General features: G+C 42.6%; 1 protein-coding gene across 3 annotated transcripts in view; it reads right to left on the minus strand.

Annotated features, from left to right (window-relative positions):
• Window positions 1-25035, minus strand: part of ACYP2 (acylphosphatase 2) — a 177376-nt gene that overhangs the window by 146856 nt on the left and 5485 nt on the right. For all 3 annotated transcript variants that reach the window (XM_084622265.1, XM_084622261.1, XM_084622262.1), the window contains exon 2: window positions 14890-14985. Coding sequence is in view for 2 of the 3 variants with exons in the window: in XM_084622261.1 (XP_084478387.1) it covers window positions 14890-14985 (96 nt within the window). In the remaining variant the exon portion in view is untranslated. The remainder of the gene's footprint in view (window positions 1-14889; window positions 14986-25035) is intronic.

The following is a 25035-nucleotide window of genomic DNA, read 5'->3' on the forward strand; positions in this document are numbered from 1 at the left end:
ACGTCAATAAATAACTGTGGTAGCTCCAGCATGGCAGTGGGGAGCACAGGCCACTGGCTACATGGAGCTGGGAGATCTCCCTGTATCCCCCCACCCCCCCCAGGACATGGACCTCTGGGGCAGCCCCAGCCCTTGTGCTGTGTCAGGGTTGGGTGCAGCCTCACCGCTGAGTTCGTGTCCGGGAGGGGGGGGCCTGCAGGGTGATCTCTCACCTCCATGCAGCCAGTCGCCCGTGCTCGCACTGCCGTCCTGGAGCCTCCACATTTATTGATTGACAAATAAAATTTGAAGAATTTTGCAGAATTTTAAAATATTATGTGCAGAATTTTTATTTTTTGCATGCAGAATTCCCTCAGGAGTATACTCGCTCTCTGATGTGTCTCCAACATTTTCCAGAGCATTGTTCTGCATGGCAGACATTCACACCTAAGGTTTCATAAGACTCCGTACAAAACCCTAAAGAGTCAGATCCTTACATTTGTTCTTGGGACAAGGCCCTTTTCCCATGCAGTGTTAGGAAGTAGTCTACAGCAATTTTTATTAGTATGCATGGCTGTCTAAAAATTTCCTGTCTATTCTGGAAATAAATGATGCTAACTCTAACCATGAAGGAAAATTGATATAATACAGGCTGTGTCCACTCTAGCAAATTATTGGCAGGGTGAATGGTGGAGTGTATAGTATCTAGTCTAGTGATGTGGTAGCAGTGTGAGCACTAAGTAGGGCTAATGATTCTAGCACTGCATGGCCTAATTTAGAGCAAAGTTAGATGACACAATTAAGACTGGGTGAAAAATTTCCACCAAAACCATTTTTGATGGAAAATTGAGTTTTTGACTTAAAAGAAAATTTTCATGAATAGCTATAATAGCATCTTCTTTCTGTAGGAAAAAGTTGGGGTTGTGTGTGGGGTTTGTTTGTTTTTGTTTTTTTGTCAAAATGTTCTGGCCAAAATCTTTTGGTTTTCAGCTGAAAACTTTTGATATTTAATTTTTCGATCCAAACTCGAAAATTTCTGCAGAAAAAAAAATTGTAGGAAGCTGTAGACACAATAGTAAACAATACTTGAGCCCTGTGTACACTAGCAGTTCCACCATTGCTACTGTTTGATTATAGACGAGATAGCACATTCTACTCCAGGTATCCTCCCAGTAATGTGCTAGGATGAATATAGCCCATTGGTTCTCAACCCACGACCCACTTGCGGCCCAATCAGCACACAGCTGCAGCCAATGTGACATCCTCAGGGCCATACCTGTAGTATATAGATTGTATGGATGCAGCCCACAAAACACATAGAGAGCTGCATATGTGGCCCACAATGGTAAATAGGTTGAGAACCACTGATAGAGCCTGTTTGGTATCTGTTATCCAACATGGTTCTTGCTAGGTTGGTTTCAGTTACCAGAATGCACAATCACTTTTTTAGACAACCATCTATACTATGAAATTGTTCTAGAGCAGTGGTTCCCAAACTTGTTCCGCCACTTGTGCAGGGAAAGCCCCTGGCGGGCCGGGCCAGTTTATTTACCTGCCGCATCCGCAGGTTCGGCCGATCGCGGATCCCAGTGACCGCAGTTCGCTGCTCCAGGCCAATGGAAGCTGCTGGAAGCGGTGCAGGCCGAGGGACGTACTGGCCGCTGCTTCCAGCAGCCCCCATTGGCCTGGAGCAGCGAACCGCGGCCAGTGGGAGCCGCGATCAGCTGAATCTGCGGACGCGGCAGGTAAACAAACCGGTCCGGCCTGCCAGGGCCTTTCCCTGCACAAGCGGCGGAACAAGCTTGGGAACCACTGCTCTAGACCACTCTACCAGCACAGCTTGTAATCAAGTTATGTGTGACTGCAGAAAGTATTATTACAACTGTGTTTGTCTGTAACCTGTTTGAAACTGCTTCCAACATGGTTACAAACCTAGGATCTCTGTCTGCACATAATTTCCCCTGTTTTGTGCTTCTCTCAAATCCACAAAGTCCCTGTTTAAATGCTACATGATTTCTTGTATCTATTTCCTTTCTTCATTCCCTATAGCTGTGATACCAAACCTATGACACACCAGCCTAATGTGTCAGACAATACTAATTCCACTGGCTCTTGTCCCAGACCTCTTGGAGCCAGGACTGGCTATGAGGAGGCAGCTAATGCACTCAAGTTCATGACATGGCAGGTTTCCATATGCATGTAACATCAGCGAAGGGGAGCAATTGGCAATGTGGCCTGAGTCATCAGGACCAGCATTTCAAAAGAGCTTAGCATGTTGGGCACTGAGCTATTTGAATACTTGGCCATAGGTGTCCATTACAACTGCTGGATGCTGAGCACTTTTGGAAAATCTGATCTTTATTTAGGTGCCTAAATGGGTTCTGTGCTCTTTTGACAGTCTGGTCTCAATTTTGATTGCTAAGCACTTGAAGATTTGGCCCTGAGCTCCTTTGGAAACATAGGCCCATATTAGATCATGTAGAATGGAAACCTGGGAAGCCATAGTGGGGTCTATTCTTCCATTTCACCTCCCTCATCCTATCTTTGATGTTGGTGGTAATGGGGGTGAGGGGGGTGAAATGGAAGAATTTTTAAATGGACCGAAAGAAAGGAAAAGTACTGGAAGAGGAGAAGTGAAATGGGCAGAAAGGTATAAAAACAGGCTGAAAGGGAGGGAAGTGGCCAGAATAGATGAAACAGGAATTAAGAGAGGAGACATAGTGAAAGGAAGAGAAGAAAACAAGTATAATTAAAGTTGCCATCTGACACCTAAATTTCATCCTTGTTACTTATAGTAAAAAATATTCATTAGCACTTCCCTGTAGGTTGGCCTCTTCTGCAGTTATAGGCCTTGTCTACACTAAAGGGAAAAGTTGATCTAAGCTACACAATTTGAGTTACGTGAATAGCATAACTCAAATCAACGTAGCTTAGATCTACTTACTGCAGGGTCCACACTATGCAATGTCAACGGGAGACGCTCTCCCGTCAACTACCCTTACTCTTCTCAATCCGGTGGAGTACAGGAGTCGACGGGAGAGTGATCTGCGGTCAATTTAGTCACCCTAAGTGCCGACAAACTCATATTAATCACAAGCGTCTTGGGGAAAACCTACTCTCAGGGAAATGGTATGTAGTTATGTGAGAGGTGTTTGTTGCTGGTGCAGATGTGGCTAGTGACAGTTTAGGTTTTAATGACTGTTTTTAGTCATTATCCTCTAGGCAAGGGGAGAGGGACACCTAACGCAGGAAGCTGCCATTTAAGTGTTATAGTTTCTGACTTTCTGAAAGTTATGTATATCTCACATTTATCTTGTTTATTGCTACCCAGGCCCATTTTAGCTGAGAGTAATAGTTAAATGGAAAGCATCATTTATTCTACTATAGTTTTGGGAAATTACAGTATTTTCACAGCTTCTGAGTGCTGAGGAAAGATTTGTACTGCAGGAATGAGTTATTTCCTTGTTAAAAAGAATGAACAAAGGCTTTTTTCATAATCTATTTTTATTTACAATATGTCCATAATTTCTGTTACTGGTTTTGAACAAGGATGGATAAAAACAGCAAAAACTTACATAGATGTAGCCCCACTTTCACAATGTCAACCAAACAGCCAGGAATTCCAGATCCCAGTTAGACTAAATTTTTTACATCTCCCCAATAAAGTCCTTTTCTAAAAGCATGTAGATTTTAAATAATTTATAATGATTTTATAAATCATGTCAGTCTACATCTCTACCCCTCCAAGTAGGATGCTATGGGCTGATACATTTGTTCATCTTGGACAAGCCAATTGTCCATCTTTATCCAGCTACTCTGCAACATAATGGTTGCAAACTAGAACTCAGTGAATTTCCCACTTCAATATAACAATTTATTTTCCTTTGCAGACCAATTTTAAATGTGTTATGCTTTTCTTTTTTCCTACTGTAGGATGTGTAAAGAAAGCCTGAAAGGTTCTCTCTTTCAATGTTCATTTTTCCTGCTTGCCTTTTATTTTAGAAATGTCAGTAATGTCAAATCTGATCTTCCATTTTTTTCTGGAGAATTTATTGGAGGTCTCAATTCAAAATCCACATCTTCCTGGGGCCTATATTGACACTGTATCGTCCTAACTAAGAACATAAGAATGGCCATACTGGGTCAGACGAAAGGTCCATCCAGCCCAGTATCCTGTATACCGACAGTGGCCAATGCCAGGTGCCCCAGAGAGAGTGAACTTAACAGGTAATGAGCATATGATCTCTCTTCTGCCATCCATCTCCACCCTCAGACAAACAGAGGCTAGGGACACCATTCCTTACCCATCCTGGCTAATAGCCATTAATGGACTTAACCTCCATGAATTTATCCAGTTCTCTTTTAAACCCTGTTATAGTCTGAGCCTTCACAACCTCCTCAGGCAAGGAGTTCCACGGGTTGACTGTGCGCTGAGTGAAGAAGAACTTCCTTTTATTTGTTTTAAACCTGCTACCCATTAATTTCATTTGGTGGCCCCTAGTTCTTATATTATGGGAACAAGGAAATAACTTTTCCTTATTCGCTTTCTCCACACCACTCATCGATGGAAGTGCTGCACCTCTCACAGAGGTGGAGTTATTAGGTTGACATAGTGGGCGCAGAAGCGGATTTACCATTAAACATACTGTGCAGTGGCACTGGGCCCCCAACAACAGGGGGCCCCCCAAAATGTGGCAAACGCAGCAGGGCTCAGGCAGGCAGGCTGCCTGCATGCCGTGGCCGGTGGCCCTGCGCCGCTCCCAGAAGCTCCGCAGCACATGGAGACCCGCTGCCCACCTCCCTCCAAGGGACACGCGGAGACGTACCAGCAGCAGCACAGCAGGGCTAAGGCAGCTCCCTGCCCACTCTGCCTCCCTCCCTCCGCACTGCACCACTCCCGCCCCGAGTGCTGACTCCACAGCTCCCATTGGCTGGGAACTGCGGCCAATGGGAGCTGTGGTGGTGGCACCTGCGGGCAACGGTGTGCGGAGACCCCTAACCCCCCTGCCTAGGAGCTGCTGCCAGAGGGGTGTGCTGGTTGCTTTAGGAGCCGCGCCGCCTGAGGTAAACACCATCCCCCAACCCCCTCCCACACCCCAACCCCCTGCCCCAACCCAGAGCCCACACCCAAACTTCCTCCTAGAGCCCGCACCCCTCACCCCCTCCTGCACCCTTACCCCCTGCCCCAATCAAGGTACCTCCCTTTATTTTTATTTACTTCCTATTACTTAGAATATAGGATGAGGATGACGAAAAAAGAATGAAAAATGGGGGGGCGGGAGGGGATGAGAGAATGTTCTTTTTCTTGTGTGGGTTCCGAGGTGGGAGGGGTCCTGAAAATGGAGCTGTGCATAGGGCTACACTAACTCTAAATCTGCCACTGAGTGGGCGACTTATATCGGCGGGAGCACCTTGCTTGTGTCCACACTTACATAGGTACGTTGATGTAAGCTGCCTTATGTTGACCTAACTCTTTAGTTTAGGCCATGCCTGGGTCTCCCACCTGCCAGGTGGGTTCCCTAACCACTGGACTGCAGAGTCAGTCATTCTCCCCCTCTGGCATAGGGGCGAGAATTGAACCTGTGTCTCCCACTTCTCAGGAAAGTGCTCTAACAACTGGGATAAAAGTTATAAGATGGGCAACAGCCCTCCTACGCTCTCCAGCCAGATTTTGAATGGGACCTGATCCAGGTGGTGGCCTCTGAGCATGCCTAGTGAGTTCTCCTAGTTAGTAAAGTGTGGTTAAATAATATGTGAGAATGTTAACTGATCTTCCCTGAAAAAAAAAAGCACATGGAAAAAATTACATTATTTTGCCTTAAACCACAGGAATTAGAAGGTGTGAGTTAGTTTGTGGTGGTGGCAGAAGTTTTGATTGGTAATTAATCCTAAATATAAACCTTACCAGCCATAGTGACTGAAGGGATTTAAATCACAGTTCAGGACTCCATTACAATGGTGAATAGACTTGACATTGTAAGCATCTTGTGAACAATAGGACAATTTGTACAAGGATAACATTGTGACACCCTGATACCCCAATATTCAGCACTGTCATGTAATTAGGATACATCTTATACAAAGTATGCCTTGTGAGGTGTCATTCTAAGAATCTTGATCTGCTAGACAGTAATATCTCATTGGATTGTATGTGCTATTGTCGTATGTGAAGTTAGGCTGTGTATGTGTTACTAAACATGTCGTGAGGTTGAAAACACCCACAAACAGCCTTTCAGGTACGACAGTAAAAAAAGGCCAAAAAATGTTAATGGCTTATTGACGAAATGCATACAAGCACAAGGATTACTCCAGGAACTGAAAACAATAGAAACCGCTCAGAGATAACACTACACAATGGGAACTCTTTGACCCAGGTCACAGCAAAAGAGCTTTCCAGCAAGTGGGGAGAAGATATAAAAGGGGGGAAATGACATCATGGGGGGACCTCACTCTCCCTACAACAACACACTTGGAAACACCTGAGGAACAAAGACTGAACTGTTGGAAGTGATGGTCCCAGGCTAGAAGGACTTTTAGCCTGCATATGAAAACCTGGGAAAGTCAAGGCAACTTGAGCCTTAAGAATCTGCTAGCCTGTGTATCACTCATGGTGACAATTTGCTGATTTATATCCTACCTATCTAGTGTGTTAAGATTAGTTTGCGGCTTTTGTTTATTTACTAAGGTAATCTGCTTTGATCTGTTTGCTATCACTTATAATCTATCTTTTGTAGTTAATAAACTTGTTTTGTTTTGTCTCAAAAACCAGTGTGGAAATCATACTTGTGGCAGAAAGCTGTTGCATCTCTCTCTCTCCACATGGAGGGAGAGGGTGAATTTTATGAGCTTACGCTGTATAGTTCTCTGTGCAGCGCAACACTATGCAATTTTGGGTTTCAATCCGGAGGATAGTGTGCACTTGCGTGCTGGGCAATTCCTTAGCTGAGCTCCCCCATTCAGAGCTGATCTCAGCATCTGTGTGAATATAGCTGCAGCTGGGTGTGTCTCTACCTGTGTGTGTGCTGGAAGGGGGCTTGAGAGCCTGGCACAGCACCACAGAGTAAGAGGAACCCAGGCTGGTGGGAGAGGCGGGCACAGTGGTATCTCAGTTCTAAGTGGCACCCCGGGGGGAACCTGTCACAAACATTATTTTATTTTCCAGAATCAAAGACTCAACTAACTTTAGGTCCAAGATACCTACGTCCAGTATCCAGACCACAAAAATGAGCTCTGATACCAATCTAACAGCTTTTACAAGAAACGTTATTCAGGGGAATCTTTTTTTCCCCCTCACCAAACAAAAAAGCCAGAGTTCATCAAGCCAGCACGCTATTCCTTTGGAATCAAGTTGGTGATCTTTTTTATTTTAACTCTTAGCAAACTGGTTAATCATTAGGTATGTAACATCTTAAGGCCTGGCTATTCTCCTGTGATTTTGGAAGAATAGATAAGTGGGAGAATAGAGTATTTCTAGCTGCTGGGAAGTGAGACCAGACAGTGAGATCTGATCAGCCATTGCTCTCACCTGCCAGGATCCTCAGTTCCAGCCTGCCTTTCTGCTGTGCCATGTCTTCTTCCACAGCTGAATCCCTCCCTCAGGCAGGAAATCAGCAAAAGCAAAGTTAGACAGGTTGCAAGATCAGGCCAGGGAAAAAGAAGAAATAAAATGGATCACAGAGTGCGTTCATGCTGGGAGTCTAGGATGATAGTTAAGTTTGGTTGGCAGCTTGAAGCTGGCAATAAGTTGGAGCTGGGATACATCTTCCACATAGAATCATAGAATATTAGGGTTGGAAGAAACCTCAGGAGGTCATCCAGTCCAATCCCTTGCTCAAAGCAGGACCAACACCAACTAAATTATCCCAGCCAGGGCTTTGTCAAGCCAGGCCTTAAAAACCTCTAAGGATAGAGATTGCACCACCGCCCTAGGTAACCCATTCCAGTGCTTCACCACCCTCCTAGTGAAATAGTTTTTCCTAATATCCAACCTAGACCTTTCCCACTGCAACTTGAGACCATTGCTCCTTGTTCTGTCATCTGCCACCACTGAGAGCAGCTGAGCTCCATCCTCTTTGGAGCCCCCCTTCAGGTACTTGAATGCTGCTATCAAATCCCCCCTCACTCTTCTCTTCTGAAGACTAAATAGCCCTAGTTCCCGCAGCCTCTCCTCGTAAGTCATGTGCCCCAGCCCCCTAATCATTTTCATTGCCCTCTGCTGGACTCTCTCCAATTTGTCCATATCCCTTCTGTAGTGGGGGGAGCAAAACTGGATGCAATACACCAGGTGTGGCCTCACCAGTGCTGAATAGAGGGGAATAATCACTTCCCTCAATCTGCTGGCAATGCTCCTACTAATACAGCTCAATATGCCATTGGCCTTCTTGGCAACGAGGGCATACTGCTGACTCATATCCAGCTTCTCATCCACTGTAATTCCCAGGTTCTTTTCTGCAGAACTGTTGCTTAGCCAGTTGGTCCCCAGCCTGTAGCAGTGCATGAGATTCTTCCTTCCTAAGTGCAGGACTCTGCACTTGTCCTTGCTGAACCTCATCAGATTTCTTTTGGCCCAATCCTCCAATTTGTCTAGGTCACTCTGGACCCTATCCCTACCCTCCAGTGTATCTACCTCTCCCCCCAGCTTAGTGTCATCTACGAATTTGTCAAGGGTGCAATTCATCCCATCATCCAGATCATTGATAAAGATGTTGAACAAAACCGGCCCCAGGATACTCTGCTTGATACCAGCTGCCAACTAGACATAGAGCTGTTGATCACTTTGCATTGAGCCCAACAATCTAGCCAGATTTCTATCCACCTTATAGTCCATTCACCCAATCCATACTTCTTTAACTTGCTGGCAAGAATACTGTGGGAGACCGTATCAAAAGCTTTGCTAAAGTCAACATATATCACATCCACGCTTTCACCATATCCGCAGAGCCAGTTATCTCATCATAGAAGGCAATCAGGTTGGTCAGGCATGACTTGCTGTCATAAATATAAAGGGAAGGGTAAACACCTTTAAATCCCTCCTGGCCAGAGGAAAAACCCTTTCACCTGTAAAGGGTTAAGACGCTAGGATAACCTCGCTGGCACCTGACCAAAATGACCAATGAGGAGACAAGATACTTTCAAAGCTGGAGGGAGGGAGAAACAAAGGTTCTCTCTGTCTGTGTGATGCTTTTGCGGGGAACAGAAAGGAATGGAGTCTTAGAACTTAGTAAGTAATCTAGCTAGATATGCGTTAGATTCTGTTTTGTTTAAATGGCTAAGAAAATAAGCTGTGCTGAATGGAATGTATATTCCTGTTTTTGTGTCTTTTTGTAACTTAAGGTTTAGCCTAGAGGGATTCTCTATGTTTTGAATCTGATTACCCTGTAAGGTATTTACCATCCTGATTTTACAGAGGTGATTCTTTTACTTTTTCTTCTATTAAAATTCTTCTTTTAGGAACCTGATTGCTTTTTTCATTGTTCTTAAGATCCAAGGGTTTGGGTCTGTGTTCACCTATGCAAATTGGTGAGGATTTTTATCAAGCCTTCCCCAGGAAAGGGGGTGTAGGGTTTGGGGAGGATTTTGGGGGAAAGACGTCTCCAAGCGGGCTCTTTCCCGGTTATATATCTGTTAGATGCTTGGTGGTGGCAGCAATAAAGTAGAAGGGCAAAAGGTAAAATAGTTTGTACCTTGGGGGAGTTTAACTGTATGTAGCACTGTATGTAAGGGAGCAGTATGACTGCTCAGAGCTCCGGTACGAAACTGCAGAAAAACCTGAGTGCCTCTGGATTAAGTTTAGAAGTGTGTGCAACAAGAGTGATGTAGTGATGAGAGTCTGCTATAGACCACCGGACCAGGGGGATGAGGTAGATGAGGCTTTCTTCCGGCAGCTCACGGAAGCTACTAGATCGCATGCCCTGATTCTCATGGGTGACTTTAATTTTCCTGATATCTGCTGGGAGAGCAATACAGCGGTGCATAGACAATCCAGGAAGTTTTTGGAAAGCGTAGGGGACAATTTCCTGGCGCAAGTGCTAGAGGAGCCAACTAGGGGGGGCGCTTTTCTTGACCTGCTGCTCACAAACCGGGTAGAATTAGTGGGGGAAGCAAAAGTGGATGGGAATCTGGGAGGCAGTGACCATAAGTTGGTTGAGTTCAGGATCCTGATGCAGGGAAGAAAGGTAAGCAGCAGGATACGGACCCTGGACTTCAGGAAAGCAGACTTCGACTCCCTCAGGGAACGGATGGCCAGGATCCCCTGGGGGACTAACTTGAAGGGGAAAGGAGTCCAGGAGAGCTGGCTGTATTTCAAGAAATCCCTGCAGAGGTTACAGGGACAAACCATCCCAATGAGTCGAAAGAATAGTAAATATGGCAGGCGACCAGCTTGGCTTAATGGTGAAATCCTAGCGGATCTTAAACATAAAAAAGAAGCTTACAAGAAGTGGAAGGTTGGACATATGACCAGGGAAGAGTATAAAAATATTGCTCGGGCATGTAGGAATGATATCAGGAGGGCCAAATCGCACCTGGAGCTGCAGCTAGCCAGAGATGTCAAGAGTAACAAGAAGGGTTTCTTCAGGTATGTTGGCAACAAGAAGAAAGCCAAGGAATGTGTGGGCCCCTTACTGAATGAGGGAGGCAACCTAGTGACAGAGGATGTGGAAAAAGCTAATGTACTCAATGCTTTTTTTGCCTCTGTTTTCACTAACAAGGTCAGCTCCCAGACTGCTGCGCTGGGCATCACAAAATGGGGAAGAGATGGCCAGCCCTCTGTGGAGATAGAGGTGGTTAGGGACTATTTAGAAAAGCTGGACGTGCACAAGTCCATGGGGCCGGACAAGTTGCATCCGAGAGTGCTGAAGGAATTGGCGGCTGTGATTGCAGAGCCATTGGCCATTATCTTTGAAAACTCGTGGCGAACCGGGGAAATCCCGGATGACTGGAAAAAGGCTAATGTAGTGCCAATCTTTAAAAAAGGGAAGAAGGAGGATCCTGGGAACTACAGGCCAGTCAGCCTCACCTCAGTCCCTGGAAAAATCATGGAGCAGGTCCTCAAAGAATCAATCCTGAAGCACTTGCATGAGAGGAAAGTGATCAGGAACAGCCAGCATGGATTCACCAAGGGAAGGTCATGCCTGACTAATCTAATCGCCTTTTATGATGAGATTACTGGTTCTGTGGATGAAGGGAAAGCAGTGGATGTATTGTTTCTTGACTTTAGCAAAGCTTTTAACACGGTCTACCACAGTATTCTTGTCAGCAAGTTAAGGAAGTATGGGCTGGATGAATGCACTATAAGGTGGGTAGAAAGCTGGCTAGATTGTCGGGCTCAACGGGTAGTGATCAATGGCTCCATGTCTAGTTGGCAGCCGGTATCAAGTGGAGTACCCCAAGGGTCGGTCCTGGGGCCGGTTTTGTTCAATATCTTCATAAATGATCTGGAGGATGGTGTGGATTGCACTCTCAGCCAATTTGCGGATGATACTAAATTGGGAGGAGTGGTAGATACGCTGGAGGGGAGGGATAGGATACAGAAGGACCTAGACAAATTGGAGGATTGGGCCAAAAGAAATCTGATGAGGTTCAATAAGGATAAGTGCAGGGTCCTGCACTTAGGACGGAAGAACCCAATGCACAGCTACAGACTAGGGACCGAATGGCTAGGCAGCAGTTCTGCGGAAAAGGACCTAGGGGTGACAGTGGACGAGAAGCTGGATATGAGTCAGCAGTGTGCCCTTGTTGCCAAGAAGGCCAATGGCATTTTGGGATGTATAAGTAGGGGCATAGCGAGCAGATCGAGGGACGTGATCGTTCCCCTCTATTCGACATTGGTGAGGCCTCATCTGGAGTACTGTGTCCAGTTTTGGGCCCCACACTTCAAGAAGGATGTGGATAAATTGGAGAGAGTCCAGCGAAGGGCAACAAAAATGATTAGGGGACTGGAGCACATGAGTTATGAGGAGAGGCTGAGGGAGCTGGGATTGTTTAGCCTGCAGAAGAGAAGAATGAGGGGGGATTTGATAGCTGCTTTCAACTACCTGAAAGGGGGTTCCAAAGAGGATGGCTCTAGACTGTTCTCAATGGTAGCAGATGACAGAACAAGGAGTAATGGTCTCAAGTTGCAGTGGGGGAGGTTTAGATTGGATATTAGGAAAAGCTTTTTCACTAAGAGGGTGGTGAAACACTGGAATGCGTTACCTAGGGAGGTGGTAGAATCTCCTTCCTTAGAGGTTTTTAAGGTCAGGCTTGACAAAGCCCTGGCTGGGATGATTTAACTGGGAATTGGTCCTGCTTCGAGCAGGGGGTTGGACTAGATGACCTTCTGGGGTCCCTTCCAACCCTGATATTCTATGATTCTATGATTCTAACCTAAGCTGGTAAAAATAAGCTTAGGGGGTTTTCATTCAGGTCCCCACATCTCCTCCCCCACATCCCTAGAGTTCAGAGTGGGGAAGGAACCTTGACACTTGCCCTTGGTGAATCCATGTTGACTGTTCCTGATCACCTTCCTCTCCTCCTAGTGCTTCACAATGGATTCTTTGAGGACCTGCTCCATGATTTTGCAGGGGACTGAAGTGAGGCTGACTGGTCTGTAGTTCCCCTGGTTCTCTTTTCTCCCTTTTTAAAAGATGGGCACTATATTTGCCTTTTTCCAGTCGTCCGGGACCTCCCCCTATCATCATGAATTTTCAAAGATAATGGCCAATGGCTCTGCAAGCACATCAGCCAACTCCCTCAGCACCCTTGGATGCATTAGATCTGGACCCATGGACTTGTGCATGTCCCGCTTTTCTAAATAGTCCTTAACCTGTTCTTTCACCACTGACGGCTGCTCACCTCCTCCCATACTGTACTGTTGCCCAGTGCACCTGGGAGCTGACCTTGTCTGTGAAGACCGAGGCAAAAAAAAAGCACTGAGTACTTCAGCTTTTTCCACATCTGTCACTATGTTGCCTCCCCCTTTCAGTAAGGGTCCCACACTTTCCCTGACATTCTTCTTGTTGCTAACATACCTATAGAAACCCTTCTTGTTACCCTTCCCATCCCTTGCTAGCTGCAACTCCAATTGTGCCTTGGTCTTCCGGATTACACCCCTGCATGCTCTAGCAATATTTGTCTACTCCTCTTGAAAGGGGAGGGTTACAGAGGTGTAAGAGACATTGTTTGGCTCAAAGGAAGAAAGAGAAATAGGGGTGGGGTGTTCTTGCTCTCAAAGTAGGAGAGGAGAGGGATAGGAACCAAATCTACTCCTCTTCAGTTTAAAACCATAAGGATGAGAATGTTCATTCTAAGGGTCAGATTGAAAAGTAAAGGGAAGTTTGTCTAACATTTGATTTAAATAGACATAGGTCCAGCCACTCAAAACAGTATTAAAATTTGGGAAAACCTTGGCTAGGATTTTGCTAAAGATTGCATTGTCTCCTTACATGCAACACAGTGAGAACAAGAAGGTATGGTCATTTAAAGCAATTAGGGCCTCGATTCTTTATACCCACTGGCTCCTGAAAAATTAGGAGTTTAAACGTTGCCCTTTCCACGGCCACTAGAACAGTGATGTCAAATTGTGTGTGGGCTCAGGCTACACAAAAGAACTAGCAAGCACAAAAGAGCGTGGGCTGCCAAAGGAATGGTTCATAATGGAGATGGGCTGGCAGCTATTACGTTTTGCAGCATTGTGAAGCTATTCGATTCATTCTCATTAATAACATTAGCCCACCATTTCTGCTTGAAAGCAACAAAGAGAAGCTATCATTAGTGTTTCAGGATCTTGAAATATATTTGAGACATATTTCATCAAGTATTTCAGTCAACTCTTACTGACTTGATTACAGTTTCCATTCTTGATGGAGAATTTAAATAGTTCAAATTACAACTCCTCTCAGATGGAACGTATTAAATCAAGAATCTACTATTATAATGGAGTCATCTGATAGCTGATGGGGACCAGGAGAATATATGGGTTACAGTTTCTTAAATTTAGCACTGAATGTTGGCACCCTGTTAGTTTCTGCTCAGTCATTTATTCTCTAGGAGGGAGAACATTGTCTTCCAAACATTGTTGCCAGCTTTTAGTATTTTATATAGGTAGCTTATGAAGAGTGCCAACAAGTAACCAAAATGTATGAACTGTTTCTTCTCCCAGGAGAGAAACACTTCACCTGGCTAATAGGTAAACTCGAATATATTTGCAAAATTTTCTAGTGTAAGAAAAAGATTGATTGATTGGCTATAGACTTACAGTGATTCTAGGATTGAAGATAGACTGTCATCCAGAGGCTGTAAGACTAGAGCTGCACAAAACATTTGCAGGCAATGTGAAATTGGCAAATGCTTGGCTTTTCACCAGTTTTGCTTTACGTGCAAAACATTTTCTCACTTATTGTGACATTACCCAGGGTACAATCTGGACTGATAAACAGCTGTGTCCCCTCAGTTCTTCAACCTGGGGTGCCTTTTACACTGCTTTGCTGTGATAACTGCTACTCCTGGCCTACTCTCACACAGCCTCCAGCATGTAAGTTACTCCTAGTTATATTGTAGGCAGTCACTCATGAATTACACTGCAGAGTAACACCAGAAAATTTCCAGTCCCAGACTTTCCCCAGAAAGGTACATCTTGTACTGTCCAGTCCTTTCCTAGACAATACAAGCTCATATAAAGTCCATAATTTTATTAACAGAAAATGATGTGCACAAATCCTGTTATCCCAAATGAAGTTTTCCCAAACACTTCAATCTAAACACAGTAGTTTAGATAAATCAGTAAAACAAGTTTATTAACTACAGAAAGGTAGATTTTAAGTGATTACCAGTAATGAGACAGAAAAGTTGGAACTGGTTACAATAAAAAATAAAATGCAACTAATACCTAACTTAGCAAGCTAAGTGAATTCAAAGCCAAGTTTCTCTCACCATGTGTTTCAGCAGTCTTCGTGGCTGAAATTCTTTCAGTCAGGATCCCTCCCCCAGTCCAAAGCGGTTTTCTTTGTTCTCCAGGTGTTATGGATTCTGTGGGTAGAGAGAAAGGGAGAGATAATTTGGGGCATCTGCACCCCCTTTTTACAGTTCTCTCTCTTCTTTGAGAATCATCTCCAGCTGAGGTTCAGGAGATGGAAAATCTGTGTGGACGGGAGCCCCCAGCTGTTTCTTTGTCAAGATGTAGATTTTTGCCCACATCCTCTTTCCTAACAAAGAACGACCACTTAACCAGATGATGGTCCATTCGATTTTGTTGATACCTGACTGAGGTACCAGCTTTTGTCTCAGGGGAACTGGTTTGTGGCTGCTCCACCGGACTTAGAACACGTCTTAGTAATACCATACAGAGGAATCTGATAACTTTACATGCAATGTTGCCATACATATTTTACCAGGACAATAATGATCAGCAAATTATGAGTTTTCAAATGATACCTCACAAGGTATACTTTGTACAAAATTTATCATAGCACTGTACCAGGGTGCTGGGCTGGGACTCCTGAGCCAGCCCTCTGTCACACGAGCTCCAATCAAAGGGGTTCCATTGGAGCTGCCTAGAGAAACCTGTTCCTGATTGGAAAGGGGGAAACAGCTGCCAGCCTGATTAGCCTGAGGCTGCATAAAAGCCTCAGAGGAAGGAAGACAGACAAGACAGACAGAAAGGGGGAAACTAGAGAGTAGAAGCTCTTCTTTCCTGGCTGCAAAGGCTGGGAAGTCCTTCAGATTGAAACTCCCATGCTGTATATGGTGAGAAGGTGGTGGGATTTCACACTGTAAATAAACTGCACTGGTGATTGCTGAACCAGAAAGTCTCTGAGTGGTTTTTGAAGCAGAGCAGAGGCATGAGCAAAGGGGGCCCTGCTATGCCCTGTTACACACACTCATTTTTTCTAAAACATAAGCTTTTTTTTCCTGTTTATGCACCTATCCCTCACCAAAATGAAAAAAAACATGCAAGATATGGCCCTGTTATATACCTGTCGATCAGTGGTTCCCAAACTTGTCCCGCCGCTTGTACAGGGAAAGCCCCTGGTGGGCCGGGCCAGTTTGTTTACCTGCCGCGTCCGCAGGTTCGGCTGATCGCGGCTCCCAGTGGCCGCGGTTCACTGCTGCAGGCCAATGGGAGCTGCTGGAAGCGGCAGCCAGTACACCCTCGGCCCGCACCGCTTCCAGCAGCTCCCATTGGCCTGGAACAGCAAACCGCGGCCACTTGGAACCGCGATCGGCCGAACCTGCGGACGCAGCAGGTAAACAAACCGGCCCGGCCCGCCAGGGGCTTTCCCCGCACAAGCAGCAGAACAAGTTTGGGAACCACTGCTATAGATATATGTAAAATCCTTCTCTGATGGGCCTTGTACTCTCCAGCCCCATTTGACCTGTTTTGTAGACCTCAAACTCCCTGGTGTACAACTGAATACCCCAAAACTTTTTCCTGGTCTGCAGTCATACCACCTTATCCGGTGACCCTATCTGACTTCAGGAAGCGAGTACTGTCAACTGGGGCAGTATTTGAATGGAACCCATGTCCCAGCCTGGTGTGTAGGGGCACTGTGCTGCTGGAGGTGCCATCTTTCACATGAGGTGTTAAACAGAAGTCCAGACTACTTGTGAGCATCAGCAATCTTAAAGCACTTTCGAAATGAGGTGGTAATTCTAGTCTTCTAGCCAAGTTCCAGTTCAGGTAATTACATTCTGCCTCCCCACGTTCCCACTGCAATTTTAAGTCAGGGTGGAACTGGAGCTGGTGAAAGAAACAAATATCTTCACTAGTCCATGTACTGTACCTGTGTCTACAAACACAGGTGGGTGAATGAAAAGGAGCAGTGTTGCAGTGTCTGGCCTAACAATTATCTGGGAGGGTCCAGAAGGGCTGCTGCAGATTCTACAGTCATCCTTTGTAACATTGTCATGGAAGAAAGTGCACGGTGAATCCTTGACAAGGTTATTTTTATTACCCCTGTGCTACTGAAAGTGTGCTATGTGTCCCTGGGCCTATTTGGAATGATTACCTCTCAGGTTTGCTAGTCAGTGGCATGTCCCCATAACACTGTATGAGAGCAACCTCTTCTTCAGTAAATTCAGAAAAAGGAACCTCATCTCAGCAGACAAAAAACATGCTCCACTGGGTAATGGGCAACCCATGTTTGATCACCTAAACAAATGGCTTTATTGTACAAAGTGACAAGCACTCTGCAACTCCCATGAATTAAATATGGATTTAGGGCCTAACTTTAGGAACCCATTTTTAAAAATCATAGCTGGTGTTCTTTGGGTCAGTCTGGAGTATGGATGGAAAATGATAGTTCCCAATGTGATCTTACATGTTTAGAGTATATATTGCATTTTGGGGTGAAAGTTTGCTACAATAGCCCATTATTTGCTGTATATGCCTTTTCTGCAATATTTCCCCTTCACCTAATCTGAGAAGGCATAGTGAGGTGGGGGGTTGACCAATCTGAGAATTATTTGTATTTTTGATGTTCTGCACATTTGCTGGGTCTATGTGGATTTTTCTATTACCTACTGGTCACCATATAAACCCTTCTTGGCTTAATAAATATTTTTGGTCCAGAGTAGAAAAGGGGTATTGTGGCATTTGGCAAAAGTGTTTGGTATCATAGCTTCATTTGAAAAGCTGGTTTATGAAAAACCAAGTGGTGGAGCATGGAGCTAGAGTGACAATGCCCCGGCAGCCTGAGTCCTCAGAGCAGGCCAAGTTTTGAAAACTCCAGCACTGCCCATCTTCACATTTAAAAATTCCCCAGATTTGAAGCAGCCATATTGAGTACTCAGGTTCCCTGCTACATCCCCAGATCATCTCCTCTGGTAAATCATCTGTGCACAGTTAGGTTGTTAATATGCCCAGGTACAACAGAGTCCAGGTGGCCTAGCTACACAAAAAAACCCCAAGGTTAACATTTTAGCACTAAACGAACTGAGGATTTTAAACATCTTGATAAAGCTTTCTATGCTTCTCCCAGCTGCTTATCATTCATATATGAAACAAAAACCTTCAGACTTATCAAACCCATAACTATTCATTGAGTCACCAAGTCTGTTTTTGCCAACTGGAGTCTGAGTATATAGCCCATAAAATATAGGATTGCTTATATTACAAATCTTGGAAGACGTAAAATTGAAATTGGTTTGTTTACTGCAATCATCATCATCATAGAGTCTGGATAGGCTGGGATTTGAAAATAAATATATCAGAGTCTTCTTTAGACACTGATTCCCTTTATAGGTTGTGTGGGGGATAAATCTCAGTACAGATGCAAAAATGATTATTAATAAAATTCTAATTTGCTATTGTAATGTTAGGTTATTACAAACCTTGTCTGTGCCGTTACTGAATTTTAAGGGACTCTTATATTTTCATATACAGGATCTTTGGAGATTATTATTATTATGTTTTCATTGCTTATTTAATCATATTAAATGTTCAATTAAGGAAAACTTTTAGGAAATCTACTTTCTGTCAACCAGTGAAAAGGATGAAACGTGTCAAAGAAGAGGACACTGAAATGCAGCTTTATAACTTCTATTTTGCTTTCTATACTATTTTTTCTATACTATGTTTTAGAAGATATATCTAAGTGTTATTAAATATACTACACAAAGCACAATAACTAAGAGCCTTTGATTGCAAATGGTAAATGTATGGCAAATCTAGAAACCCTTTGATCAAAAGGCACATAAGCCAACAGAAGCGTTTTATCAAAGAACAGGACACATCCCTCTTCTATAAGATACCAGTTTGGTATAGATATGGTCTTTATCTCAAGAAAAGAGACTTTGTAAGATATTTCTGTTTTAGAAAGAGTTCTTGTTGTGTAAAAGAATGTGAGCCTGTTTTTTTCAGGATACTTTAAAGAGGAGTGATGCTTAAGATATGCTACCAGAGCTATCAACTAAAATAAAGTCTTAAAAATGGGATTCTTTTACCCCTCCTCTCTTAGCAAAGAGAAAAACCACTAGTTTAAACCCACACAAAGAATTCTGGAAATATTCTTATTGAAATTGATAAACCCTCTAAAGACTTTATTCTTCAAAGGTTAAGGGGAACATTTTTGGTCAGGGAATGTTTTGTAGACGACACTTCTAATTCATGTTTCCACTTAAAGGTGAAAGCTTTTGTTGTTCCTCAAATGCTTACAATGATATAGCTTCTTTTGAGATGGATATTTGCAAATATTTTATATCTAAATGAAAGCCTTCATATAAGAATTGCCTCATTGTTGTATGAATAGTAAGATGTTTGATGTCCAAATATAGCAAGATCATTTGATTCTAAACTGGTTACTAATGTAAGAAGACATTTGAGTGTAAAAATATTGAAATTCATTAGTTATCTGGCAATGCCTAAGCAACCCCTCACCAAACTCAGCAAGACAAGAAGAACTTTCCAAAGATTATTAAAAAGAAAAATGACAGGTTTCAGAATAAATTGGTTAGTCTCTAAGGTGCCACAAGTACTCTTTTTCAAAAAGACAATAGCTTCTTTGATGATCACTTAAGTGTAAAGACTTTAAAAATCTTTTGAGTTTAAAAAGACTATTTTGAGAGCTGAAGGACCTTCACAGAAAATAGAAGTGTTTGGACTCATTTGAAACAGAATTTCAACTCCTGTTGAACCCTGAGGGAACAAAAGGGATATCTCAGAAAACAGAATGGATGGAAGAAAGAGTTAAACTCTACCTTTCAAGATGTCTGAGAGTTTCCCACCACAAGAACAGAAGCAATTACAACTCAGCTGCATGTGCATTAAGCAGATTCCCTATTCATGAACTGAAGGTGCTATCAAGGCCAGCCCACAGCAGAGTTGAGCCAATTAAAAATAACAGCAGCTGATATTCAAAGTCAGCCAACCCCCTGAAAGAGACATGTTTTTTTTTCAGTTCACCTCATACCAGTACTGTTGTGCAATCTCTTTATTATGAAAGTGCAACTTACAAATGTAGATTTCTTTTTGTTACATAACTGGACTCAAAAACAAAACAATGTAAAACTTTAGAGTGAACAAGTCCACTCTTGTTCAGCCAATCGCTAAGAAAAACAAGTTTGTTTACATTTACGGGAGATATTCTGCCCGCTTCTTATGTACAGTGTCACCTGAAAATGAGAACAGGAGTTTGCATGGCACTTTTGTAGCCAGCATAGCAAGGTATTTACATGCCAGATATGCTAAACATTCGTATGCCCCTTCATGCTTTGGCCACCATTCCAGAGGACATGCTTCCATGCTGATGACACTCATTAGAAAAAAATGTGTTAGATAATTTGTGACTGAACAGCTTGGGAGAGAACTGTATGACTCTATTTTACCCGCATTCTGCCATATATTACATGTTATAGCAATCTCGGATGATGACACAGCACATATTGTTCGTTTCATTGCAAATTTGGCAAAACGGAAAGAAGGTATCAGTGTGAGATTTCTAAAGATAGCTACAGTACTTGACTCAAGGTTTAAGAATTTGAAGTGCCTTCCAAAATGTGAGAGAAATGAGGTGTGAAACATTCTTTCAGAAATCTTAAAAGAGCAATACTCCGATGCGGAAATGACAGAACCCGAACCACCAAAAAAGAAAATCAGCCATCTGCTGATGGCATCTGACTCAGATGCTGAAAATGAATATGTTATATATATGAATATATCCACTCTGCTTTGGATCGTTATCTAGCAGAACTCGTCATCAGCATGGACGCATGTCCTCTGGAATGTTGGTTGAAACATGAAGGGACATATGAATTTTTACCGCATCTAGCATGTAAGTATCTTGCAGTGCCAGATGTAACAGTGCCAAGTGAACACCAGTTCTCACTTTTAGGTGACATTGTAAACAAGGAGTAAGCAGCATTATCTTCTGCAAATGTAAACAAATGTATGTGTCTTAGCGAATGGCTGAACAAGAAGTAGGACTGAGTGGACTTGTAGGCTCTAAAGTTTTACATTGTTTTGTTTTTGAGTGCACTTATTTTTTGTACATAATACTACATGTGTAAGTTCAACTTTCATGACAAAGAGATTGCACTACAGTCCTTGTATTAGGTGAATTGAAAAATACTATTTCTTTTGTTTTTCACTGTGTAAATATTGTAATAAAAATAAATATAAAGTGAGCACTATACACTTTGTATTCTGTGTTGTAACTGAAATCAAAATATTTGAAAATGTAGAAAACATCAAAAATATTTAAATAAATGGTATTCTATTATTATTTAACAGCATGATTAAACACAACTAATTTTTTTTAATCGCTTGACAGCCCTAATATCAAGGATTTCACAATTTGGCCTCTACCAGTTTCAAGTTTCAGAGTAACAGCCGTGTTAGTCTGTATTCGCAAAAAGAAAAGGAGTACTTGTGGCACCTTAGAGACTAACCAATTTATTAGAGCATAAGCTTTCGTGAGCTACAGCTCACTTGAGCTGTAGCTCACGAAAGCTTATGCTCTAATAAATTGGTTAGTCTCTAAGGTGCCACAAGTACTCCTTTTCTTTTTACCAGTTTCAAGTTAGCTGTGGTCTTTAAATAATCCTTCTGGAAGATAGTTGGAGCTTTGTTTACTGAAGTGCTAAAGGAGTCCTATTGTAGGTAGTTGGAAGATGAGCAAATTCACAAACTAGGGAAGTGAGAACTGCCTGTAAAGGTCTGGCATACATTGCTTGTGGGGGGTGGAGAGAGAGAGAGAGAGAGAGAGAGAAGAGCTGTAGTTAGCCATGCAATTAAGGCTGGACAGGTCCACAACCAGTTCTACTTTATTGGCAAAAAAGAGCAGGTGCATGAAACATCAAAATATTTAATGATAATTTTTTATGTGAGTGACAGCAGGCTGAGAAGTGACTATATTTCCTGGATTTCCTAGTACAGCAGAATCCCTAGAATTGGCCTTGGCAAGGTCCTTTCCATCACATGCTTTCCAGCAGCTGCTTTCTGTCTGGCAAGTGGATGGGACATAAAGGCAAACAACCTCTCAGTGCTGAAAAGCTAAAAAATCTGACACCTCATTCCCTAAACTTGGAGGGCTTATTTTATATCAGAGGAACATACATAATTTTTAAAATCAACCCCTATAATGTCAGTGGTGGCAGCCGTTATTTGGCAAAAATTCAGCTGCAAAACTCACCTAGTGGGGCTCAGCTCTCATATTTTGTCTCTCTAGGCACAAAAATTTCCTAGTGATCTCTGGGAGGTTCATGAATGGAGAGAGCAAACGAGCACAATATCAGAATCAAGTTCTGATCTATCTTCTGAGAGAATTTAACTTTTTAAAATCACAGCTAAGAGTCAGGAAGTCTATTAACCCCCCCCGCCCCCCCCAGAATTTGGAGAGACAAATTCAATCCTGATGTAACAACTGATTTCAGTTGAGTTACACCAGCAATGACTTTGAGCTTGGTTTCTAGGTGTAGTGGATGTAGATGTGTACTTGATATGTCAGTGTCATTTCTCCACTCCCCTGTTAACTCCAGTTAGCTGGGAAGGGATTGAAATTTAGGAGAATCTTGTGATCTATTGTATTTAATCACAGCATTCTTGTCAAATTTAATCTTCAGCAAACTCAGATAAACAGAACCAACAAGAGTGTGAAGCTGAGGATGGCAGTGTGACATGCATGCTTACAGCCTTGTTTACAAAGGAAAGTTCTATCAGTTATTCAGGAATAACCGCATCAGTGGAAATTCTTATTCTAGAATGAGTGGCTTTTTTTGGTTTAGTTTGAGCCCCTTCCCAAATGATATAAGCTAAATTGAAAAAAGGTGCTTCTAATGGAATGTGTGTCCACAGGGATATACTGGTATAACTATGTCTGCTTAAATTTACACCTTGTTATAAATGATTGTTGGAGCTCTTGATTTGCGATATATCTTTTTCTATATTGGTGGAGGAGAAAGGAATGGTGGACAGTCTGGGGGCCAACTATTTTGACAGCATCAAAAAGCAATATACTCTCTTGTGCCTTGTTGGTTTTTTATTTATTTATTTTGAAAGGGGGCTTCTGAGGTACAGTAGTCAGATTACCAGTCAGAGAAGGCCTTGTGGTTCATATACAATAAGCCCACATATTTTAGGGTGCTTATCCAAATTGCCAAATATTTAGTAAAAAGAAAAGGAGTACTTGTGGCACCTTAGAGACTAACCAATTTATCTGAGCATAAGCTTTCGTGAGCTACAGCTCACGAAAGCTTATGCTCAGATAAATTGGTTAGTCTCTAAGGTGCCACAAGTACTCCTTTTCTTTTTGCGAATACAGACTAACATGGCTGTTACTCTGAAATATTTAGTAGTTTGCCTATCACTAATTTTCACCTTTACCTTATTCTAGAAAGGGAGATTGGACACCGGACAAAAATTCTCTGTGGGGAAAGCTGGTTGCTTCAGATTGAGATCATAGTCATGTTTTAGGCTCAGGGACAAGTTTCCTAAATACAGGGTGTTGACAATGGTAGTGTTAGTTGATCTAAGGCAGCAAGCCATTCACCAAAGGAATGTGTGAACAGGGGGTGAGGTGATATAAACCAATGGTAAAATTTGAAATTTCTCATGAATGGAGGCACTGCATTTCCTTCACAGCTAAAACACTTAACTTGGATTCATCAGTTGTTCTTAAGATTTGAAGCCAAAGATGACAGGTGGCACCGTATTTAATGTGCTCTCAATTGATATTCCTCCCACTGAATAAGAGCTGTTGATGCAAGCAGTGCAGATGGATCCTCAGCTCAGACTACTAGTCCATCATATGACTCAGGAACCAAATGTGCTTTTATGTGCCAACTGTAGCCAAGACATACTACAAATCTGAAGCACAGGTTTATTTTTGACTCCGTAAAACATTTCTGTAGAATGTATCATTTTGCTTTTTTAAACAGTTTAGTGTCAGCACACTAGGGAAAAAAGTTTAAAATTATTTCATTTTTGGAAAGGAGGTAGAAACCAAACAATTCTAACAGTTAATCAATGTATTTAAAATGGATAGAATGGACAACACACAGTGTGTGCTTAATACTATTATTGCAAATGGAATTAGAATTGTTTTCTAAAACTGCTTGTTTACCTATTTCAAGTTTTCTGAAAAATACTGATCCCATTTGTGAGTGCCAAGAAGGCAAATTAATTTGTACCAGGATTACTGTTTTGGTGCTAGCAATGTTTTGTATGTGATGTACAATAGATAAAATAATGTTTAATTCTGGTTTCAAAGACAGCTATGTAGAGTGATATTGTTGATTTGAAGTAACATAATACAATTTTAAAATTAACTTGAAAATACCTGCCAATAGCAAAAATATAATCAAAATTATAGTTCAAATCCAAACACAGAGTAAATCATGTCTAGTTTTCAAATGTCAATTTCTTAAACACTATCTTGCACTGAAAACTGCTGCTTGCATAAACCAGTCACAATCTACCTGTATTCCTGATTGTCGTGTTATGTAATTTAATTGGTGTGACACCAAGTCCCTCAGTACCAACTGGCAGAAGGCCCACTATACTGTAACTCATATCAGGCCTAACACACTTGTCAGAATATTTAGCCCAACCATGTCTTGTAAGGTATCATAAAAACTGGTGACACACTGACCATGAATATAATTGTGTGATGTATGTTCAAAGAGTTATGTATTTATGCTTGAAATATGTTCTTAATATGTTTTGGCGGCAGTGAATAAACCAAGCTTGCCCTAGACAAAGAAATGTGAAATTACCTCTCTGCCTGGTTTAATTACATGCAGAGGACAATGAAAGTACATATACATGAAAGGTAAACAAAGAAATTAAATTAATGAGTGGTGGAGGAAACATCCTGGTGAGCACAGCGATGGGAGGGGGGGGCGGCACGAAAGTCTGAACCCCCAGGGGATCTTTCTGACTCTTGAGGCAAAAACAATGAACTCTGGGAAATATAAGGGGAGCAAAGAGACATTTTAGTTACCATCACTTAGGGAACAAATGGGACAGCACCCTCTAATTCTGTGAACATTGGATCCTCTTGCTAGAAGGGCTGGAGATGTTGGTAACTTTATATAAATGAGAAAGCTGTTTAGGCAAAGATTGTAGCTTGCTAAAGTTAAGTT

Source organism: Lepidochelys olivacea (genome assembly GCF_965140295.1).
Source record: "Lepidochelys olivacea isolate rLepOli2 genome assembly, chromosome: 3".
Taxonomy (NCBI): domain Eukaryota; kingdom Metazoa; phylum Chordata; order Testudines; family Cheloniidae; genus Lepidochelys; species Lepidochelys olivacea.